Source organism: Macrobrachium rosenbergii, chromosome 51 (assembly GCF_040412425.1).
Source record: "Macrobrachium rosenbergii isolate ZJJX-2024 chromosome 51, ASM4041242v1, whole genome shotgun sequence".
NCBI lineage: Eukaryota > Metazoa > Arthropoda > Malacostraca > Decapoda > Palaemonidae > Macrobrachium > Macrobrachium rosenbergii.
The window spans coordinates 4,748,924-4,772,250 of record NC_089791.1 but is presented as its reverse complement, the minus strand read 5'-3'; the positions used below and the strand labels follow the sequence as shown (position 1 = coordinate 4,772,250).

General features: G+C 36.4%; 1 protein-coding gene across 5 annotated transcripts in view; it reads right to left on the bottom strand.

Annotated features, from left to right (window-relative positions):
* The window catches only part of LOC136833121 (sodium channel protein 1 brain-like), a 564,124-nt gene that overhangs the window by 199,010 nt on the left and 341,787 nt on the right, over positions 1–23,327 (bottom strand). For all 5 annotated transcript variants that reach the window (XM_067094770.1, XM_067094772.1, XM_067094774.1 and 2 more), the window contains 3 exons: positions 13,317–13,461; positions 11,411–11,545; positions 9,647–10,420 (listed from right to left, as the gene is read on the bottom strand). In XM_067094770.1, the coding sequence (XP_066950871.1) occupies positions 9,647–10,420; positions 11,411–11,545; positions 13,317–13,461 (1,054 nt within the window). The remainder of the gene's footprint in view (positions 1–9,646; positions 10,421–11,410; positions 11,546–13,316; positions 13,462–23,327) is intronic.

Genomic DNA, 23,327 nt, shown 5'->3' with positions numbered 1-23,327 from the left:
GGCACACTTGTTCATCTGTTGTCGTGACTTGGTTTAAAGTCCTGAATCTTCAGTTTTATGTCCAACATGCCATGTTATTGTTTAACGGTTCAGTTTACTTTCAATATGTCGTGTTAATGCTTAACAACTATGGTTATTACCATTTATTTTATCTGTTTTTGGGTTAAGTTTTTGAGTCTCTCACGACTCCAAGGTGTGTTACACATTTTGAATACTGCTAATGCTTAACTGTTATTATTTCAAGTATTGTTATTTAAATTTTGAGACTGCCTTATTTTCTTATATAATGGTTTAAGTGTTTTGTCACTACTTTTGGTGTTAACTAATTTTGATTATTTTTGTAGCCATTGGTATTGACTAATATTGAAGCTGACTTTGGTTTGGCTGAGTAATTCTTTATTTAATGATTTGGAGTAAATAGCGTTTTGCCACTAATGATTTGTTATATGATGATTTATTTGGACTGCTGTGACTCATTGTACAAATATGTATATAACTTAGGGTAATAAATTAGGTTAGGGCACAGTTTCGTTTGCTTTGCTCCCTCCTCCTGAGCTGGTGCTAGTCTTTGTCGGGCCTCCTTGCCTCAATCTATTATTTTTTTAAATTTTTTTTAAGAACTTGATGGCCTCCTTTAAAAAGGTAGATCATAACAATATATATATATATATATATATATATATATATATATATATATATATATATATATATATATATATATATATATATATATATATATATATATATGTGTGTGTGTGTGTGTGTGTGTGTGTGTGTGTGTGTGTGTGTGTGAGAGTGTGAGAGAGAGAGAGAGAGAGAGAGAGAGAGAGAGAGAGAGGAGCACCGCAACCGATGTTTCACCTCTGACCTTACACATCGCAGTCTTTTCTCCTGGAGGCAAAGCTTAATGAAAACAGGAATAGCATGAAAAAATGTTTCATATTATTATATTCATATACAATTTATGAATTAATATACATAAAATACTTAGTTATGTGTCATAAACAGACTTTATAGTATCTAAGTCAACAAATCACATATTCTTTATATGTACATACACCAACATGTTGATAAAGACAGGCCTATTTACAGACCTATTTGCAGCCTTTAAGAGATAAGGATGCATATTATTAAGAAGTCTAATAAATTGGAATGGAAGTCCAATCTTCATTGGGATTGCCTCAGCTACCCTCACATTCCTCAGGATTACCGGACTGGAAATGAAGAAACACTAGTCATAAAGTATACAATGCCACAGATTATCAAGCATCACAAATCTCTAAAAAAAATCGCAGATAGCCAAAGTCCACAGGGCTTGAAAATACAAACTCAAAATAATATAAGTGGCAGGAACGACTTCCGCCAGCAAAACCTCTAACTGTAATTCAGATTTAGGCCAAAGATGACATATTCTTTGCCCCTATGAGAGCATGCGGCAACTCCAAAACAGATCTGCTTGCCTGGCCTCTGGAGATTTATTCATGGGAGAGTACGCTTGGATGTTTGGTGTGCAGTCGTAGGGCAAGATACAGTCGGGGCTTTTCAAAATGCCCGGCTGGCATTTTATCACAGTGAAGCATAAGTGTACTGAAGTGCAAACATGGCTCAATCTAGCTATGATTTGAGCGGATGATTGAATGAAGTGGCAGTGATATGAAGTAAGAGAGAGAAAAAATGGAAGAGTTCCGAAGTAAGGGATGTGGTTAGGTCATACTGGAACAGTGAAGATCAAATGTAAGTAAATCAAAAAGAGGAAAACTGCGTTAACTGAAAATGCGTTAAAAATAATTTCACGGGTGAAATTCGGAAAGAGAAACTATGAAAGTGAAGGAAAACGGGCATGACCAGTGAGTTGCGAAGAATTTGGTTGAAATGAGAAATTTAAAAAAATCCTTAATGAGAGGTAAAAATAAAGAAACGGAACATTTCACAAAATCATTGGACAGTGGAATAAGGTGCAGATATATTTCTGAAATTCATAAAAAGAAAACTCGTTGAAAAACTTGCTAGATAAAGTGACAAAAAGTAATCTAGTGGAATGAAATGCAGAATCATAAATCTAATTACCTTCTCTTTTTCTGCAGTACAGTGCATGCTGCAATGCTAAAATACATTAATCGACATTAAAATCAGTGAAAAATCAGATGATTTGAAGCAGTTGGCATTATATTAAAAATAAGTAATTTCAGCTGAAAAGCATATCCAATAGTATTTTCACAGACAAAATAAAACACACGTAACTACACACACAAATGACACAAACATTACCAGTTAAATAAAAATACATATCTGAGTTCAAATATGTATTTCTGAATAGAAATGGAAAAGTCAGACCAGTTACTTTTAGAGAACAACAGAAACTTGATCTCATTAATCTTTCTGAATACTGTAAACAATAATTGATTGACCGCATGACTACTCAGAAAGGGAATTTTGTGTGTGAATGAGAGGGAAAGAGGGGCAGCAGCTGTCCTAATAGCGACGGTACAATACTCATCCCCTGCCAAAGGCTTTCAGCCGAGTTTCAGAACAGTCCTGAGTCAATGAACAGGACATAGAATTGCATACTTAATTTACGGACATACATGGGTGAAAAATTACAAGAGTGCTGCGAACATTACTGGGACATCTTGTACTTAAAGTGCAGCGTTGATGTCAGAAATGTACTGCATGTTCTTTTGTGGTCTTCTGCAAGGTAATGTAATCTTTGCTATTACTAGTGATGAAAGGCAGGATAATAAGAAAATATAAAATCGGACTTAGGTGATAGCCTTGGAGCTCGCTCTGAAACAATGCGATGACACCATGAAAACGTTATCACAAACAGTGTTGATCCAAGACGGAGTGATGTTTGCAGTAGCTAGTTTGTCAATTTGAATATATTGTTATAGTGAATAATGAAACGCATTGTTTAGAAAAACGAAGGTAAAACTTCCTTTGAAATGATGTTAAAACCTCTAATTATGTGTAAACCTTTTGCGTGTTGATACTAGTTGTACCGGGAAACTTGAGTCGTGTGTGTATGTGGAAAGGCCAATTGCGAATGCAACTGCTAGGTTAGCCGTTGGGCAGCTAGCAACAAGACCTTGTAGATGTCTTCACATCTCATAAGTGCTTTTGTATCATAGACCAAAAAGGGCCAAACACACTTCAGTTACCCTAAAAAATTCATCAGCAGAAGAGACTCAACAAATGCATGTCCCTGATTGCATATACTACTTCTCAAATTTACATTTGTATAACATTTAATCAAGTGTCATTAAAATTTATGAATATATATGCATATTTGCACACACACACACACACACATATATACATATATGTGTGTGTGACACACATATATATATATATATATATATATATATATATATATATATATATATATATATATATATATATATATTTATATAATATATATATATATATATATATATATAAATATATATATATATATATATATATATATATATATATATATACATATATATAGATATATTTATATATATATATATATATATATATATATATATATATATATATATATATATATATATATATATATATATATATATATACATACATATATATGTATATATATATATATATATATATATATATATATATATATATATATATATATATATATATATATATAAAACAATTAAATTTTTTGAGTCTTAGTGTATCTCCTTTTTTAATCTTACAAGCATAACCTAAAACTATCGTACTTCCGGAAAAGTTAGCCACTGACAAGATATCTTTCACTACATTTTTTTGTGTTTGTCAGTGCACCTCGCTACTTGAGTCAGAAAGAGAGAGAGAGAGAGAGAAGAGAGAGAGAGAGAGAGAGAGAGAGAGAGAGAGAGAAAATAGTTTCGTTATACAGTTTTTATTTATTACTGAAGTTGGACGTGAAGCTGCTCAGTCCCTGCCACTCGTCCAGTTAATTCACTGAGAGAGAAAATTGAGAATTATTTTCCTTCATATTCATTTGAATCTAGAGTTGCCTATGAGGTACTTTAAGAATACTAAAGCAAACAACAGACAACAAACAGTAAAAAAAAAGGGCCTTTTATTTACTTCGCCTGAGCAAAATCTTGACTCGCCGTAGTCATCTTTTCTTACCTTTTCCCGGCATTTCCAGACCTGGCAAGATTTCTTGGAAGAGACAGAGAGAGAGAGAGAGAGAGAGAGAGAGAGAGAGAGAGAGAGAGAGAGAGAGAGAGAGAGAGGGGGGATCAGCACTCCCTTTATCCCACTGCATCGAAGGAAATTCAGACGTGGGGAAAAAACCCAATCATGACACTGCTTCATGATAATGAGCATTTGAATGCCATTCCTAAGTGATTAAGATGCAGACATGAAGCCATGAGAATGACTATACACACACACACATATATATATATATATATATATATCTATATATATATATATATATATATATACATATATATATATATATATATATATATATATATAATATATATATATATATATATATATATATATATATATATATATATATATATATATATAATATATATATGCATATATATATATATATATATATATATATATATATATATATATATATATATATATATATATATATATATATATATATATATATATATATATATATGTATAACTGAATCACGAAAATATGGAACGTGATGAATATATAAATAAAGATATATATATATATATATATATATATATATATATATATATATATATATATATATATATATATACAATCATAAATATATATATACAAATGTCGTTTAATATCAAATTAAAGCTTGCTACTTCAATACTGGAAATATCCCCGTTGGGGAATTATCACCGAAGGGGAATTTATAAGTGCCGAGGGGTAGACCGGCGACTGGAGTCGTTGGAAGGTAACTTGTGTCAAGGGATCGAAACCTGGCAGTACCGATCCATTTATCACTTATAAATTTCCCTTCAGTGATAATTCCCCAACGGGGATATTTCCCAAGTAGCGTGAATTTGATATTAAACGACATTTGTAGCTTCATGATTGTATATAAAATCACGGTGTGATAAAAATTTCACACACGCACACACACACACATATATATATATATATATATATATATATATATATATATATATATATATATATATATATATATATATATATATATATATATATATATATATATATATATATATATATATATATATATATTATAAGGCTTAGCACTTGTTTTGTGTATGTAAAGATTGTTCCCTTGTTGTGGTTGCACTCCTTTCCTGGTGGTACTTGATTTTTTTGTGTTTCAGAGTTTACGTCTGTTGCTTTCGTCGGAAGAACGTTAGTCAAGTTTGGGATGGCAATGAGTCTGGTTCAGAGCAGCAATAGTCAGGTTTAGAATGGCAGCGAGGTTTGTGCAGCATAGCAGCAAGGAGGATTTTACAGTAGGTATTCTACCTGTTGGCTGTGGTAGCAGAAGGATGGTAGAATGGCTAAACCATAGTCATCTGTGGAACAGATTAGTTCAAATTCGACAACAGCCACGTTGTCTCGATGATTCTACTGTGATCATCTGTGTGATGGCTGTGTTCCAGTTTGCAGTTGATGGTCACTTCGATGTTTTCATGGAGATCATCTGATTGTATTCATCCTTTTCGACAGCTGGGTGTGTCATGTCATCTCTATGGAGACATTTTTTTCTTTATTGTGTGATGCTACCCGGAGTTATGCAGTTTTTGGTGTTATGTTTTGGTGCTGCGTGATTGTCTATTTTTGCTGCTGGTTTATTATTGTGTAATTGTTTATGCAGCCTGTTTACTATTGTTTATGCTGTTTATTATTGCATAATTGTTTATGCTGCCTGTTTGCTATGGTTATACTACTTGTTTATCATTTATGAAGTAAGCTGATTTTTTATGCTGTCTGTTCATTATTTATGATATTGTTTAGGCTGCGTGTAAATTTCATTTTGATGTAGCTCAAGTATTCATTGATTAATGTTAATATTCTGATTCAAGTTAAAGTAATATTTACCATTGTTCATTGTTATTGATGTTACTGGTTTTTTGGTTGAGTAACTTAGATAGCTACATTTTGTTATATATTAAATTCATTGAACTGACTCTGACTTATTGGTTAATTCATTTATTGGTGATTATGTGATTATTTGCCAAACCTGAACTCATTTGTAAATATGTACATTACTTAATGTTAATAAACTAGTACTGAGGTTATTTTGCTGGCTTTGTTGTTCCCTTTCCCCGTTGTTGTCTCGGCTTCTGCCAGTCTTTCCAGTCCATTTCTCTGTAATTGATGATGGAACCTGATGAACCGAGGTGTGGTTCATGACAATACATCTATATATATATATATATATTATATATATATATATATATATATATACATAGATATATATATATATATATATATATATATATATATATATATATATATATATATATATATTTATATATACAGATATATGTATATATATATATATATATATATATATATATATATATAGAATATATATATATATATATATATATATATATATATATATATATATATATATATATATATATATATATATATATGGATGTATGATGAGAGAGAGAGAGAGAGAGAGAGAGAGAGAGAGAGATATATATATATATATATATATATATGTATATATATGTATATATACAGGTATATATATATATATATGTATGTATGCATGCATGTAGAGAGAGATATATAGATATAGAGAGAGAGAGAGAGAGAGAGATATATATATATATATATATATATATATATATATATGTACCATATGTATAAATATATATATAGATATATATAGATATATATATATATATATTATAGATAGAGAGATATATATATATATATATATATATATATATATATATATATATATATATGTATATATATGTATGTATATATGTATGCATGTAGATAGAGAGAGAGAGAGAGAGAGAGAGAGAGATATATATAGAGATTGGGAGATTGTATATATATATATATATATATATATATATATATATATATATATATAGAGAGATATATGTAGAGAGAGAGAGAGAGAGAGAGAGAGAGAGAGAGAGAGAGAGAGAGAGAGAGAGAGAGAGAGAGAGATCTTAAAAAAAGCTTTAGGTTTCTGTTACCGCTACTTCTATTAGAGAACGTAGTTTACGAGGACGAAATGGAAGAGGATTCCCGTGTTATGCGATGTTCAGCTTTGTCGCAGATACTAAAGCCACTACTTTTAGAAGCTGCCTCCAAACTTCCGCGCTGCTTCTCCGTGTGATAAAGTTTCGAAAATGTACGGTGAAAATGCGTCAGTAAGAAAGGCATACAGTTAATCTAATTTAAGGATCTTCTTGCGCCGACATATTTAGTTCTTCAGACCATCGCAATTGTAATAATACAGCGAACGATGTACGTTTAGCAGCATGAATCTTCTGTAACCGTGGGAGATATATTCACTTGAATAAAGGAGACTAAAATTTGACGTGAACTCACATTTTCCCTTCGCAATCTGTCCTCCCTTATTGTTTGAAGACTTGTTCATTGCTGAAGATCTTAGATCTTAGATTTGCTTCCTTCTTCAGCCGGAAAAAAAACCAGAAATAACTTAACAGAACCTGCTCTTACAAATATAGCGAACAGCTTTGTAACAATCCATTCTTTCTCTTCCAAATAGTGAAAAGTAATAATCTTACACTAACACAAATACCCAAACTTTATGGATGAGAGTGTGTGTGTATGTGTGTCTCTTTATTTGTTTGCGGGCGCGCGCGCGCGATGATATATACAATAGATACACTGATGGCCACTTGGAATGACCATTACAAGAGCTGTTAACCTTGGCTTTCTATACTCAACACTTATTTTATGTATTTATCTAACTCACATAATATAACTTTGGTGCAAGTCTGGCAGCCGGAGTATTCCGGTGTGGCTATCAGTCAGCCATCTTGGGATCTTGGGTGGCACATCTGGGCTTACCGTTTTTGAGCCTTTGAAATTAGAAGTGTTCCCACGACAGAGTAGCAAAACGCCACTAAAATGTGTGAATAAACTCCTCATTTCCTCTTCTTATTTTCGGCTCTCATGGCCCAACTTTGGGATTTAAAAAAAATTCATTAAGCTGCTTAACTGCTAGGAAAATGGGCTCCTTGTTTCCATGTTTTAAAATGTGTTTAATCCAGGTCATCTCTGATACGAAGGCACAGGCTAGAGCGCCAGTATTAAGGGTCCCAGCCAACAAAAGCATCTCACTTTGGTCGACCTTTGAAAAGGAATTGTAAAGCAAGTATACACAACTGGGAAATATAAACGAGAGAATAGCAGTCCTTTTAACGATGGAAAGGGAAACGAATTACAAACGGTAGCTTTAAATTCACCACCTTCGAACACAGCTGGAGATGAATACAATAAAAACCTTTCACTGAAATTACTACTCTCATTCCTATTCTTTCTTTGCTCCAAGTTCCCCTCCTCCCACCCACCCATCTCCTATGACGGGGCTTCTCCTAGAGACCAACCTTTCCCAAAGACTTCCCTCCCCTAACGCCCATCTACCCCCGGGGTAGACATAGTAAGATATCTTTGTAATCCCTGGGTGCTGCCAATGCTTTTATTGTGACTTTTGTTTCCCTTACCAGAGTCGGTCCGCCGGTGTTATGCATGCTGAGTGGCCGGCCTTAGTTTTTCCTACTTCTCTATCTGCCTTATTTCTACTTTTCTGACATGTCATACTAAATCATTTGTTCGCTCTACCTTTTCCTCAATTATTTATTCTAGGATGCCCTTATTTCTCCATACTTCAGGTATATTTTAACTCACTCCTTCCGTTTTCGTTCATTATTTCCTTTGTAGAGATCTCTACTCTCCCTACATCCTTAACCATTCGATTACATAGAAGTCCTTTCAATATAATGTCACTCAATTTTGATTTTCCTCTGAATAAAGAAATTGATATATGCAAGGGAGAAGGGATTTTCTCATTAGCTTATGCTAATTTTGTGCAGGTTCTTTGTCCGCCTCTAAAGCTCCTTGGCCCCAAAACATCCTTTGTTCGGTCTGGCTGTGATGTTTAAATAATGACTTTTCCGTGAAACAAAGACTCGACAACGCTTACTTTATCTTTCTTTTCCAAAAGGAACCCAAGTTCATGGAAAAGCCCGGAAGTGCTCTGGCTACGGGTACATTTTGGGGCTTCCGTTATGCTGAGGTATGTTTCTGCCTCAATGTTTTACGTTGTCTCCTCATTAGGTCTGAATTTACGTTATGGGAATGTACCGGAATGATTTTTACAAGGCAGTGTTTTCCTCCTCTCTCTCCTTTCATTCCAAACGCATTGGGCTAAAGGCTGACTGTCCCATCGGTCTTTCAGTTGGAAAAAATTAAACAATCATGTAACACGTGTTTATCTCTGAACAAACATAAAAATCTAATGGAACATAAGGCTATTCTTTTTTTTTTTTTTTAAACGGCTTACAAGGGAGAAGCAGAAACTTTTAACTCGATTATTTACATGGAAAGTCACAAATCATATACAATTACATATCAACCCAAACACAAAACGACACATATTTGGCGTACCCTTCGAACTGCGACCTGGTGAAAAGGAAAGGCTGAACTTACCTGAACAATATGAGGCAAATGATGAATGGACATCGTATCCCCTCCGTCGTGGTCACCGACGACCCCAGAGTCATCCAGAGATGGCTGCCGGTGAGAGGAATTATTGGCCAGCCTCAGGTGCGATCGAGGATCATCACACCCACCTCGGAGTGCCACAACGCCTTGCACAGGTGCTGGGCCTCTGCTTCCGCTGTAATGCTTCGTGTGACAGTGACAGGTGCAACATCTGGCAGAGGCAGCATTGCAAGGATCACACGACGAAGAGGGACCTGTCTTGCCCGGAGCTCCTCCTCCGGCTTCTCCAGGGGCTGGTGCTTTGCCGCCTCCTCCACTTCCGCCTTCGCCCTCCGGAAGAGGGTGACCCTCCACTTTGCATCGTGATGGCGGAGAGGTGTTGGGTGTCGATCGTGCAGGTGTAGCTGAAGGCGGGGGCGTGATGACGAGAGAGGCGGGCCGAGAGAGTGACTGGTTGCCCTCCGACACCCCTAACTGAGACCCACCCAACCGAGGTGTGGTCGGTGGCGCGTCAGGTGCTCTGGGGGTGCCTTCGGAGGAGGGGCTTCCACCCTCCCGGCCCTTAGTGTCCTTCTCACGTTGCTTCTTCCGAATCTTTTTATTGAAGGCGTCGGAGATGATGCCGGCGCCCCTCCGCATCACCACCACTCGACGGTTTTTGGGCTGCTTCCTCTCCAAGGGGCGCGCGTGAGTCAATTTCTCTGGATCGAAGCTGAAGGTGGAGTCATCCCGATGGTCCATCAGATCTTTGGTCTTCTCCTGCAGAAAGAGTGAACATGTTAGTACTGATTTTCACAAAGAAAGATGGAGACTCGATTTTCAGTATCACAACCCTTGACCTTTCATCATTTCAGTGCATATTGTTTATTTAACAACCAAATTTTCCAATAAATGGAAAACTCTTATATTTGCGAAGCCTTGTCAGTCATTTGACAAGATACAGCGTCAATATTCCCTACCAGAGTACACAATAGCTATCAATCTTGTTCTTTCTAAAGCTTTGGAGTAACTTATCAAAGCAACATTATAATGGTGAAGAAAGGATTTTGAATAAATTATATTCTAATGATAACAAAATTCCTTTGCCAGGAGTTAAGCTGTACATGATTTTCTTTGTTACGACAAAACACCATTTCCAAAGATAAAAAAAATCATTTTCAGCTATTCCTATTAAAAACAAGTACCATCCGCATAACGTAATGCAAAAAAGATATTAGAAGAGAAAAGATTTGTCATTACACTTTATTGTCGTTTTTTAAAGTCATTATGGAACAGCAAAAGAACGTTGCATGCAAAAACGACCCACGTCGTTTTCATACTAACTAGTTCTTTTTATTAAGTAATCGCCAAAGAAAATATCTTAGAGAAGCAACGTAACCGACGCCAAAAAAACTCCGCAAGTGCCAGATTAATCAAGCAATGTTACTCAATATGATTTTGGCCAGAAAGAAGAGCACTGTCCACCACAATAACCATCACTTAACCTGAAATCCTTCGTCTTGTCCCGATCTATTCTTGGTGAAGTCCATCTCACTTCGACTCTCTTTGCTTAGTCCCAGGCTCTTAATAGAGTTTCATGAGCGCCCATTTCCTCGGTTTACCGACAGCTAACTTCACCCTTAAACGCCAATTTAGGACTCCCACCGCTTGTTTTCTCTCTCTCTCTCTCTCTCTCTCTCTCTCTCTCTCTCTCTCTCTCTCTCTCTCTCTCTCTCTCTCTCAAATATCACTATTTCCAATGTTCCTCACCTCTTCTGTATTTTCCGCCTCCTCTTCGTAACTCATAGCCACTACGGCTAACATCAGATTAATGAGATAAAACGAACCGAAGAACACAACGATGGCGAAGAAGACCACTTGGAGCGGACCTCCAGTCGCTATCACCTGCAGAGAGAAATGCATTACCTTCTCAGATCTTCTACTAATAATATCAGAAAAAATTGTCTACTTACGTTATTTAAAAATGTTGCTTAGCTCATAATATATATATGTATATATATATATATATGAATATATATATATATATATATATATATATATATATATATATATATATATATATATATATATATATGTGTGTGTGTGTGTGTGTGTGTGTGTGTGTGTGTGTGTGTGTGTGTGTGTGTAATTGTAATAGCCACAATGCCCTCTAAACTTCTCGTGGTCAGGTCGGCAACGTGACCTCCTTGTGATTATGGTGACGCAGGATCGTTTCCCGCTCCCGGACATCACAACCACTTCAATTTCTTGCACTTGGATCTCAAGGCTTTGTAGTGACTAGCGTATCCAAAAAGCCCGAAGAATTCGAGAAGTTAAGAGGCCATTGTGGCTATTACAATTTCATATGTATCTGGTAAAAGTGACCAGTAGATTCTACATATATATATATATATATATATATATATATATATATATATATATATATATATATATATATATATATATATATATATATATATATATATATATATATATATATGTATAATATAATATAAGGCATAGCTGAAAATTAAAAAGTCGCCGCTGGATGGGCCAAGTGAGATCCGACAGAAGGGCTTTAAAAAGAAAAAACCAGGATGATGACCTGATGATTAGAATTACGATTCACTTTCTAATGGATATATATTATACTGAAATGACTTGAAAACAGCAAGAAGAATTAACAATGGTTCTGTATAATACACATTATTATTATTATTATTGTTATTATTATTATTATTATTACTGAGAATGAACACATCTTATAGAATAAACCAAAAGAGTATGACCTTGTATAGAAGGCTTCCCACGATTAGAGTTACCATATTATGAAATGGAAAGAAAGAACGAACAATACTTTAGGCAAGATTCGTTATTGTGAAAAAATTCTGCAAGTTTGACATTGGCTATAAATGATAAATTCTGGGAAGTTCTCCGGGTGCAACTTTTGCTATGACGATGTCTCTCAGGACAGGAAAAGATTGCACTAAAACCTCACGGCTTTAATGGTACTAAAAGGAAAACGGAAATGACGGCATCAAATGCTGTCCACAGTTCCTACATATTTTAGGTGGCAACCGAAAACACTTATCATCTCAAAACCGATGTTCTTTAGGGAGAGATTCTGCACTCTTAAGCTGTAATATCTTTGCGGAGATATAAGAAAAACTGAAACCGACAGCATGACGAATCAAAAATTTCTAAGAAGTGTTTCTGGTAGTCGACAATCGTATTACTCAGTGTAAAATAGTAATTTATCTTCAGGTAAAACGCAAACATAAAGAACTATGACAAAATCAATTGCATGAAAGTACTACAAAAACTAGAATAGAAGTTATTAATACCTTTAGATCACACTAAATTTTCATCTCTTTCCTGGAAGGCTGATGAGAAGAACATTTTATGAATGGCTTTTATACTTTTAGTTCTGTGATTTTAAACATTACTAGAAACACAATCTAGGTTATTTGTAAGAAGTTCCGTGGAAGTGCAAGAGCCAGCCAGATCACTTGCCCTAACGATTCCGTAGTTTCGAACGCTGCTGAACTGCATCAGCCTTTGAGAGTCAGCGTCCAAATGAAGGAAGTCATATATATACCTGGTTTTAATGAACACGACTTATCAATGAATGTTTCTGCAGCTTGATCTCAAACGAGAAAAACCGAGGTTCCCTTACCTTGTTATAGACATCCTCCCAGTAATCTAACGTGATGAGTTGGAACGTTGTTAACATAGACCACAGGAAGTTGTCGAAGCTGGTGTAACCAAAGTTGGGATTCGTACCAATGTCGGGTAAGCACATATAGCCTTCAGGACAAACCCTGTGAAAAGAGTAAACAAGATATTAGATATAAGGAAGATGTGAGAATCTTAAGAAGAATGAATCATATTATTCAAAACACAAATTTCAGTGAGTTTTGGACAAGAAGTTGAAAAATTATTTTCTGACTCTTGGCTTCTACAATTTGTATGAAAGGTACACTACAGCATATTCTTCACATCTAATGTGTCAATGCTTTTTTACGCCTACCAAACCAGTAGAAGAAACCAATGACTTCAAAATGTCAGTTTCTAGCAAATATCTCGTCAATTAATATCGATTTTCCATGAAAATAACGACTTTAGTGACAGTCATTTCTGGAAGTGAACTGAGGCAGAAATATTATTTATTGATTCATCATTGTTCGCAATAAAGGAATTAAACTATTGTCAGTAATATCGATGAAGTATCTGACAGCAGATCTATTTACTTGCTACGTAATTGAGACATAACCATTTAGTATTAACGTTATTTGCTAATCAAAGAATTATTAGGAAAGTATGTTTTTTTTTCTAAAAAGTGAAAAAAAACTACTACTCTAATAACATTTCATACTCTAATAACATTTCAAAATCCGGTTGACAAAAATATGCTAACTGGGGATCAAATGACCCCACAATGCATCATTTCATACACACATAAATTAGTATGTAAGAGAGATTCAGAGTTCACCCACGTCTACCCAATCATGATCTTTCATTTTAATAGTGAACAACAGAAAATTGGATTTCAGGCAGTTCATTCAACACCTACTATCATCATCTGCAGAGTAGCATCGCACTGCGAACTCGCATCATAATCATTGATGTCCACGGCTCATCCACAATATACTTGAAGAAGCTGTGGCATAACTCATTTCACATGAAATGTGACAGAAATTCTTATGGAATCTTCCGCCACGAAAGTTATGCTCTTTTCACCGCCTTATACACAAGTTCATCCATCCATCATTCGGAGAGGTTCTGGTTTACGTTAATATTTTGCTTGGGGGAAGGAGAGACTTCACTTTCTTCCAGGTTAGACTCACAGTAGGAAATGAGTTTTCGGTAAGAATCTTAGTTTAGGATGTTCAAAGAATTAGGAAGCTAATAACATTTTAGAACAAGGACGCATTAAATTCATGAGAGAATGAATTGTTTTCAGGCATCTAACTCTACTTGTCATAAAAAGCTCGTCTTACGTCATGAACTACATTCAGGTAACCCATTCTGCCCTCAACATCAATTCAAATTTTACTCGTAGAACTAAAAATAGAGTCATTTTAAATTCTCACGCTAGTTTTATCCTTCTTTTAAGAGTAAAAATAACTTCTAATTAAGTCGTCCTACACACCATTCATCTTTCAAATGACGCAACCTAAATGGACATCATTAAAATAATTAAACAGAATTAAAAAACAAACAAAGAGAGGAAGCCTGAAGCGCGTCTACCGCAAGGAAACTCACAAGGCTCTCCTGGAAAGTTGCTTCGATTCTGGAAACGAGTCAGAACGTCAACCAGTATAAAATATGGCGAAACGTTAAAAGGGACGTTCTTCTTAAAAGGACGGAAACAATTCGGTGTGGCTTCATGCCCGCCTCCCTCCTCCCCCCACCCCCCAGCCCCCCAGCCCCCACATTTCCTATTTTATTTAGAACGTGCCTTAGTGAGGATGGGACTTGAGGATGGGGCTTCCATTAATGAACGTGACCGTTGCGTCTAACCAGTTCCCGGTGAGCTAAAAATTCAGAAAAGGCCACAAAAAAAAAAAAAAAAAAAACGCTGCATGGAGGACAAAATAAGAAGGAAGAATAGTTAAGACTGAACAAAAAGTACAGTGAGGGGGAAAAGGCAAAAGAAAAACTTAAATCCAGAAAAGAAAATTCGAGCAGAAACTAAAACGCGGATTAAAGGCAAAATTAAAAAAAAAATCAGAACCAAAGTGAGAAGAAAGCAGAGACAAAATTAATAAAAGAACTGTCCTATGGAAATAAGCTGCATGGATAGAGAACTTCTTTACTTTGTAAGAACTGATTCCCAGTTATAAAATCCTCGTTCATTCAATAGCCTCAAAGAGCAATCTGAGTTAATTATACTGTATACTTTAGATTAAATTTGACTAGGGGCCACCTTAGAAGGTAAAGGCAAACAAACAAACAAGGATAAAACTAGAGGCCTATTGGCAACATTCTTAAATCCAACTAATGGGTTGTACGTAAATAATCTCAAAGGAGGGAAGAAGAGCGAGGTCGATGGCTAAGGGAAAAGGACGCCATGTCTCTCATGGCGCTATGGCTATAATGACCAAACTTTATCAACGAAAAGAGCTACACATTAGGCCTAGGGTTGGGATGCTAGGCCCCCCACTTTATTTCAGATTTTTGTCTTTTTTTTTTTTAAGTATTCTGAGAGTTTTTCTTTTCTACTTTGAGTGAAAGCGTGACTCTATCGGTTAATACCCCATATGGAATGTTTTAATTTCGTTGCTTTCACAAAAAGACCTTTACAGGATTGTCTTTTTAACAAAAAATTAGGTTGCCATTTTAAGTCTCTTAACTCCTGCTGCCCATACTTCACACTTTATTAACGATCTGGATATTTACGAATATTTAGTAGCGTTCGTACTCATCGTTTCAATTTGAATTAAGTAGTTTGTAAAATTTAGGTTGCACTGTCAGGTGAAAGACCAATAATTTCAATGATGAACTCAGCGGCACCCAAGCTTTCTTCAGTACTAACAAAGGTAATATAGTTCCTGGAATAAACGAGAATGGAGACTTGATTGTTGAAATTACGTGGTTTCAAGAAAAATATTCACAAGTACACTTAGGAAGGACAACAGGTTGAAGAACAGTGTGTGTCAGATTATTTATTAGCTCAGAGTAGACGGAAAAGCAAGTTAATAGATGTGGTGGTGAGAAGAGACTGCGGGTGTATCTCATTAATATCTGGCCTAAGCAAAAGTTGCGGGAGATAGAAGTTCAAGCTGAAGAAGCTAGTAAATAAAACTGCAGGCGTAATCAAGACAAATGAGGATGATAAAAGTAAGGAGCTCATGTGAGAAAAAAAAAAAAATAGATAGAAAATGGGCTAGGGTAAAGGACACGGAAGTTGAATGAAGAGCGCAAAAAGTCTCGGATGGGGTTATTGAGTCAGCAGGAAATGTTTGTGCGTTTAAGAGAGTGGGAAGCGTGTCTACAACAGCGAGTGGTGGGACGCGGAAATCAGAGGCTTTGTGAAAAAAAAAAAAAAAAAAAACTGAGGGAGCAACTGCTATACAGAAGGGAGGACTGTGTGCATAAATACCAAAAGAAGACTGTAAGGGAAAGTAGGTACTTGATAATAAAAGAAGGGGAAAAGGTGAGCAATTACTTCAAGACGAGTATGATGTTCTACAAGAAGTATATGCAGAGATGCTGCCAAAAGAGAATGTAGTTCTGGGCCGATAAAGTGAGTAATTTAAGGATTTTTTGAATATGGAAGATAGATAAGAGGAAGAGCTGAAAGATGCGAGAGTGGAAAGCGCTAGGTAAATGTGGAATGCTCCTTTAAGTGAGAGCTTACGGACGGAGAGCAATCAAGAGGCTGGAAAATGGTAAGACACCAGTATCTAATAGGATTACAAGTGAGATGTTGGGGTGTTTAAGTGAAAGCGTGATTGACTGGCTGATCAAGGTGTGTCAGATATGTCGAGATGAAGGAAAGATTCCAGAGGTATGGGTGAGAAGAATAATGGTAAATGGCCAAGCCATCAGACCATACTGTAAGAATTATAGGGGTGTAGCCTTGTTTGTGCATAAGGGAAAGTGCATGGTAGGATTTTGAATGCGAAACTAAGACAAATGGCGGGAGGTTTGATAGGGGAAGAGGGTGTTTAGAACCCATGTGTATTTTGAAACAATTATATGAGCAGTCTGAATCACAGCTGTGCGTAGCATATAGGACCTTCAGAAAGCTTGCGACAGAGCGGATGGAAGCGCGATGTGGAAGGTGATGAGGATGTGTGGTATAAGAAGTTTTTATGATGCTAGAGTTTGCAGGCGTGAGAATGACTGGTGTTTTATACTTCTATGGCTGTTTGCTATTTTTATATAGATGGAGTGGTGAGAGAAGTCCGAGACAGGTCAGCAGATGTAGGTGCTATTGTGTGATTAAGAAGATGAATCGTGAATGTAGTGTGGAATGTCTGGTATTGGATGACCTTAGATTGCTGACTGGGGATAGTAAAGAAACTGCAGGAATTAGCGAAAGAGTTCGATAATGTTTGCGAGAGGAGTCTTGCTATCTGGAAAATGTGACCTAGCGAATATAGCTCCAAATTTCATAGACTTCAGTTCTCTAACTTTGAAATATAATGCAACACACACGAAAACATACAGAAACGATCGAAAAACGACCTTACAAGTTCGATGACTGAGCTAAAAAGGATCAAAACCTAAACTGAAAGATCGGTAGCATACAAATGAAAATGGACATCTGAACGTTCTTAATATACTTTTCTAAAACACTTACACACACACAGAATGCGAGGGCGAAAATGAAAGAATATCACAATGTAATGTTTCTGTATGCAAATTAGGTGGCAAAAAGTCAACTTTCCTTAAGAGACATCTCCCGGGTCCCTTACATAAGGGCAAACTGGGCATACCAAGAGGTCAGAACATAGAAGCTTTCGAAATGGAAGAGAATGAGATACCAAATTCACTGGCACTTATTCTCAATTCTATCCATGTTACTAAAAGGCAAATCAATCATGAGCTGCCAGAAGCTTCTCCAACAAGAAAAAATGTACCAGCAACGTATATATACTTGACGACGGTACAAATCTCTATCAAGAGGACACTCGAAACAATTTTCAGTCGGGTATATAATAAAAGAAAGTATCTCAAAGAAAGACCAAGCCTACCTCATATGCAAACAGAAAGCTACCTGGAAGCAATATCCTAAGGGTGTCATGACAAAACGTCATGTGCTTTGTACCGAACTTGAAATTGTTCTAATAAAACAGAGTTCCAGAATATATTACAATAAATTTTTGAACTAGTGCTTGTAACGTAGCTATGTCACAATTATATAAGCAGGATAGCGTCCTGGTCCTTAGTAGTTTTTGGAATACACTTTGATATTCTCAAAGAGTTACCTCAAACAATAGCCGCTAGGAAGAGAAAGCACACATTTCTTGTGATGACTGGTTCAGAGGAAATGGCACTGACGTTAAGAAATCTGATGAAAATATTTTATAAAAATTTAGTGTTTCTACTTATTAAAGGTCAAACAAACACGAAAGGTTTAATGCCAATTATCTTTTCAAAGACGCAAAACCTTCCAGTTTTCGTGCAACCAGGATATCTATCATTCGGCAGTCCAGTCCAGTTAAAGCTCTGACACCAAAACTTTATCTACATGATACAAACAAAGGAAAAATATTTGTGCACACACACACACACACACACACATATATATATGTGTGTGTGTGTGTGTGTGTGTGTATATCCCAGACGAAACCGTGTCATACATTACAAGAACTTTCTCTGAACAAATCCAAGTTGGGTGGCCAGTTTTCAACGCGAGTTTGTCTTTGCTCATGCGGATGAAAACGCCGAGGGAAACTTGGGAGAAGAAGGGGTTTCTCCCCTCTGGAATTTGGGGAGGGGAAATTGGTTTTGTTTCTCGGCGAAATCTCGAGAGCGTTTCAGATTCAGTTTCATTTCGCAGCAAAACGAGCCAATCTGGCCTCGTACTTCAGGCCTCGTAAAAGTGATTTACGTCCGTACGAAGCAATCATTCTGGCGTCTATATTTCATTCGCAGAAGGGGTTGTTGCGAGCTTAATAAGTGCTACTTGAATTTCATGCTGTTCTTGCACTGCCAGCTGCTTCAGATTTCTAAGGATCTTATAACTTAGGCAGGGTGAAATTTATGTGGTAGAATTGACGTAAAATGCAGTGGGTTCCTAAAAAGCAAGGTATAACCGTCCCATGAAATGGCAGCACCTCCAAGACAATAATCAACCATATTTGGTCAATGACCAATTTAAATAACGTTTCTTGATAAATCTTATGAAATAAAATTCAAAGCCAAGAGCAATCATTTTGTTATGTTTCATGGTTGAGAATCACAGATGTACTTAAAATGATCTAACGTCTGTCAGTGACACAGATGAGGTTAACATTTAAAAATACAATTATCACTCCCTTGCATATTTGAATTTAAGTGACTTCCAAGCATGTATGAAATGCAGTTTACCCCTACACACACGTACTATAGCCTACCTCAATATCATCAAACAAGATCAGATAAATTTTTCTCTGGGATTACCTTGTAAAAAGTTGGAAAACTGAAAAAATATAATGATATCGTTAACAGTATCAATAAAAATTAGTACAAAATCGCAGGCTTAAGTGGCTCGACATAGTTCCTTATTGGAATGAAAACCAATCACTTTCCTTGGTTACGCGAATTTCCATTATAAAAACAAAGAACAAAGCAAACTATATGCAAGGGTGGTCCTGGACGATAAACTTTCTTTGCACGCCAATTATTTGTCGCATAAATAGTCGTAAGAGGCCGTCTGCAGCCTAGCGTGGGGAAGATCTGGTGCCTGCTTGGTGGCTTTGCAAAGTACTCGACCCAAAAAATATTAAAAAGGAAAAAAGAAGCCCTCAGACTCTAAAAGCTTATCAGGAAAAAGTATACATAAAAGCAATCAAACCAAAAATATCTATCTGGAACAGAAAATCATTCCATAACATATCAGAAACAGAAATATTCAACCTCCAAACAAAGATTTTCATCACGAAGAAAGAGCGCAACAAAAGAAAGCTGTAAAAATTTCAGTCACCCAGGAACAACATTATCTGTAACAAAAGCTCCAACCAACAACGAATCCAAGATACAATTGCATCTAAGTTGCAAAAACAATGAAAGAGAAGGAAGCGCTCTGCATCAAATGGTCAAACACTAAATTATTACAGACCCAACAGAGCTTAGTGGAAGCCATCCATTTCAACAAAGCGCTCAGGCGTGAGACTGCAGCCATTTCGCCCTTTGGCCCTTTGAATTCCACAGGGACCGTATAATAGGATAAGGGGGCAAGCTAATGATATACAAATGACAGACTTAATCTGGACCAAAATACGGATCTTGAAAATTACCAAGTTTCAAGAACTTATACAAAGTTCATTTCTCTTATAAAGATCAGAATCATTCATGAAGATAACAGTTCTCTCTGTAATAAAGGAATCACAGAGAATTTCACTGATATTAGCCGAATAGTAGTCAAGGGGGAGAAGAGTGTGGTACAGGTTCTCGTCCTTGAATGGAAAGCGGCAACCTTTTAACGTAATGGCCGCAGGCAACCTCGACTCGCATCACAATTATTAACGAGGACTGTCAACTGACTAGATACAAATCATCCAGTCACCAAATGTGGCTCACAGGTAATCCGGTTCAATAATGAACCCTTCCAGAAATCGACGACCATCATGAATATTTCAGTAGCTTAAAAAAAGTCAACAGGAAGCATCGTGGGCGGCTTGGCTTCACAGTTCATTGCTTTATTGCAAACCTGACACCCTGTCTCACTTTAAACACTAAGGATTCACGAATGGAATTTTCTTAGCAAGTGAACGAATGACTTTAACTGCGTTTATTTTTGCTTTATTAGCATCTCTACTAACGAACGAAACTACGAAAGAAACTTCCCAGTTCCCAAATACTTGGTCGAAGTTCTGTCTACAATTTTGGTGTTTTGTTTTTCTACAAGACTGTAAGGTTTGACTTTCGTATTATCGGGCTGACTTTTACGAGAAACGATAAACTAACGCGCAGACTGAAGTGGCCACCAAAATTCCATCATCAGCCGAATTAAGAAGTTACAATCGGCTTCAAAATTTTATGTGATCATAAAAATATCGCAATCGGCTCGTGGCCCATAACACACACAAGCCCTCACACACAAACAAAGGCTTCTCGTTGCAGCATTAATAAGTTGATGTGCCTTAGTCACGCACTATGCAGTGAAATGTTGCATAACCTACCATTGGGCACATGGTCAGCCCACAGATATCGTAAAACCATTGACACACACTCTCTCTCTCTCTCTCTCTCTCTCTCTCTCTCTCTCTCTCTCTCTCTCTCTCGCATGAACACCTTTTCTTAACGGTAATCACCGTCTAAGAGACCCAACGATTATTGAATATCAATTCGTGAAGGCCTGGAGCCGTGCCGTCACTATCCATCAGCGCGGTCCTCAACTTCTCGTTCTCATCAGCTGCACTTCAGCTCCAAGATCAACCACTGGAACGTTCACAACAAAAATCCTGTTTGACGTCATGTCCACTGGAACTGACAATATTTAACCTGCTTGCACGCCAAATTCACCTTTCACATACCTACAGAACTCAGAGAATTTGGCAGGATGCACTATAAAACTAGTGCAACAATACACCAAAAAAGGAAAATACCAAGTGAATACCAGCAGTGACGTCATTTCTGCTACACACGACAACTGAACAGCAACCAGGTGACCACAAAGGTCGGCGGTGATGCCAAAAAATAAAAAGCATGATTACTCAAGCCGATAAAGAAAATCATCAAATCGCGTAATTCTGTAAACACTTTAAGATATTAAAAAGCATTATAATTTTATAATTTTATTATAAAGCTGCATTTAAAGTACTTTACATTCACGAATGGATCAATATAATGGTTACATTTTCGGAAACCTGTGAGTTGCGTTCGTAAATAATTATAAAAAATAAAATAAAATGTTATTGGAAAAAATGCAAAAGTGAAAGATTGTGTAATTCATGAATAACTGATAAAGCATACGAATTCACAAGAACAAAAAGATGAAGACAGCAAGTGAAGGCACTGTTTGAAATCAGTTTTATGAAAATATCTAACTACAGAGGGTTGGTAACTTAAGAATACATAACTATCTAAGACATTCCAGCTGTTTCCATCTTCACACTTTGTTTTCCTCTTCCATCTTTTTCAGCAGCTCCAGTTCTCTTACAGAAAAGAGACAACATAAAACGAAAAGGAGACGCCCAAACTAACGAAGCTCTTCAATCGAGTTTCCTCAGAAACAGAAAAATCAATCCGTACATTTACATCAATCCACTTTTATGTAATTTGATGCCCATCATTCACGCGATTTTGAACATGAAAGGCCACCTGGCGGCTATGCGGATCCTTTAATTGGTCGGTATCCGAATTCAAAGGGATAAAAAAGCTAATAAGGTCAGCTCATTCAGGTATCCACCAACACCTGGAGTAGCAATGGAGAATCGGTAAAACAAGGTACTGTCAACAAAAATGAAAAATGTAATGATGCGGATGAAAAAAAGCAGTTTGGAGAGAGAGAGAGAGAGAGAGAGAGAGAGAGATCATTATGAAACAACACTAAAAGAACAACGATGCCCTATAGCTAGAGGTGTTGTTATCCACATCTGTTAAACATTAGGAGCAGCGACGAGGAGTCAGAGGACAGAAGGAGAGCCAAGAGCAGCATGAAATGGAGTCAGTGAAATAAAAGCAAAGGAAAACTTTCGGAAGCCATAATCCCAATTAATGCTGAGATTTCCAAGAAGGACTCTTTCAGGGGCCGTTCTTAATTGAATACTTGTTAAGAGCTCCGGCTGCGATGCTGCACGAAGAAAACGGAACACTTTTAATCAAAAAGGAAAAGGAAAGCTATAAAAAAAAGGAGGCAAAAACTACTACTGCTGGTGCCTGCTTGTTTGTTGTGAAAAACGCTCGTTACTGATAATTTGTAATGCATCAGCAAAACCCAATTTCAGGAAAGACCCCGTGCTCACGAAAAGGAAAAAGGAAAGTATTTAATTCCAATCCCTAACAGGTGAGAAGGAATTCTAAACTTGTA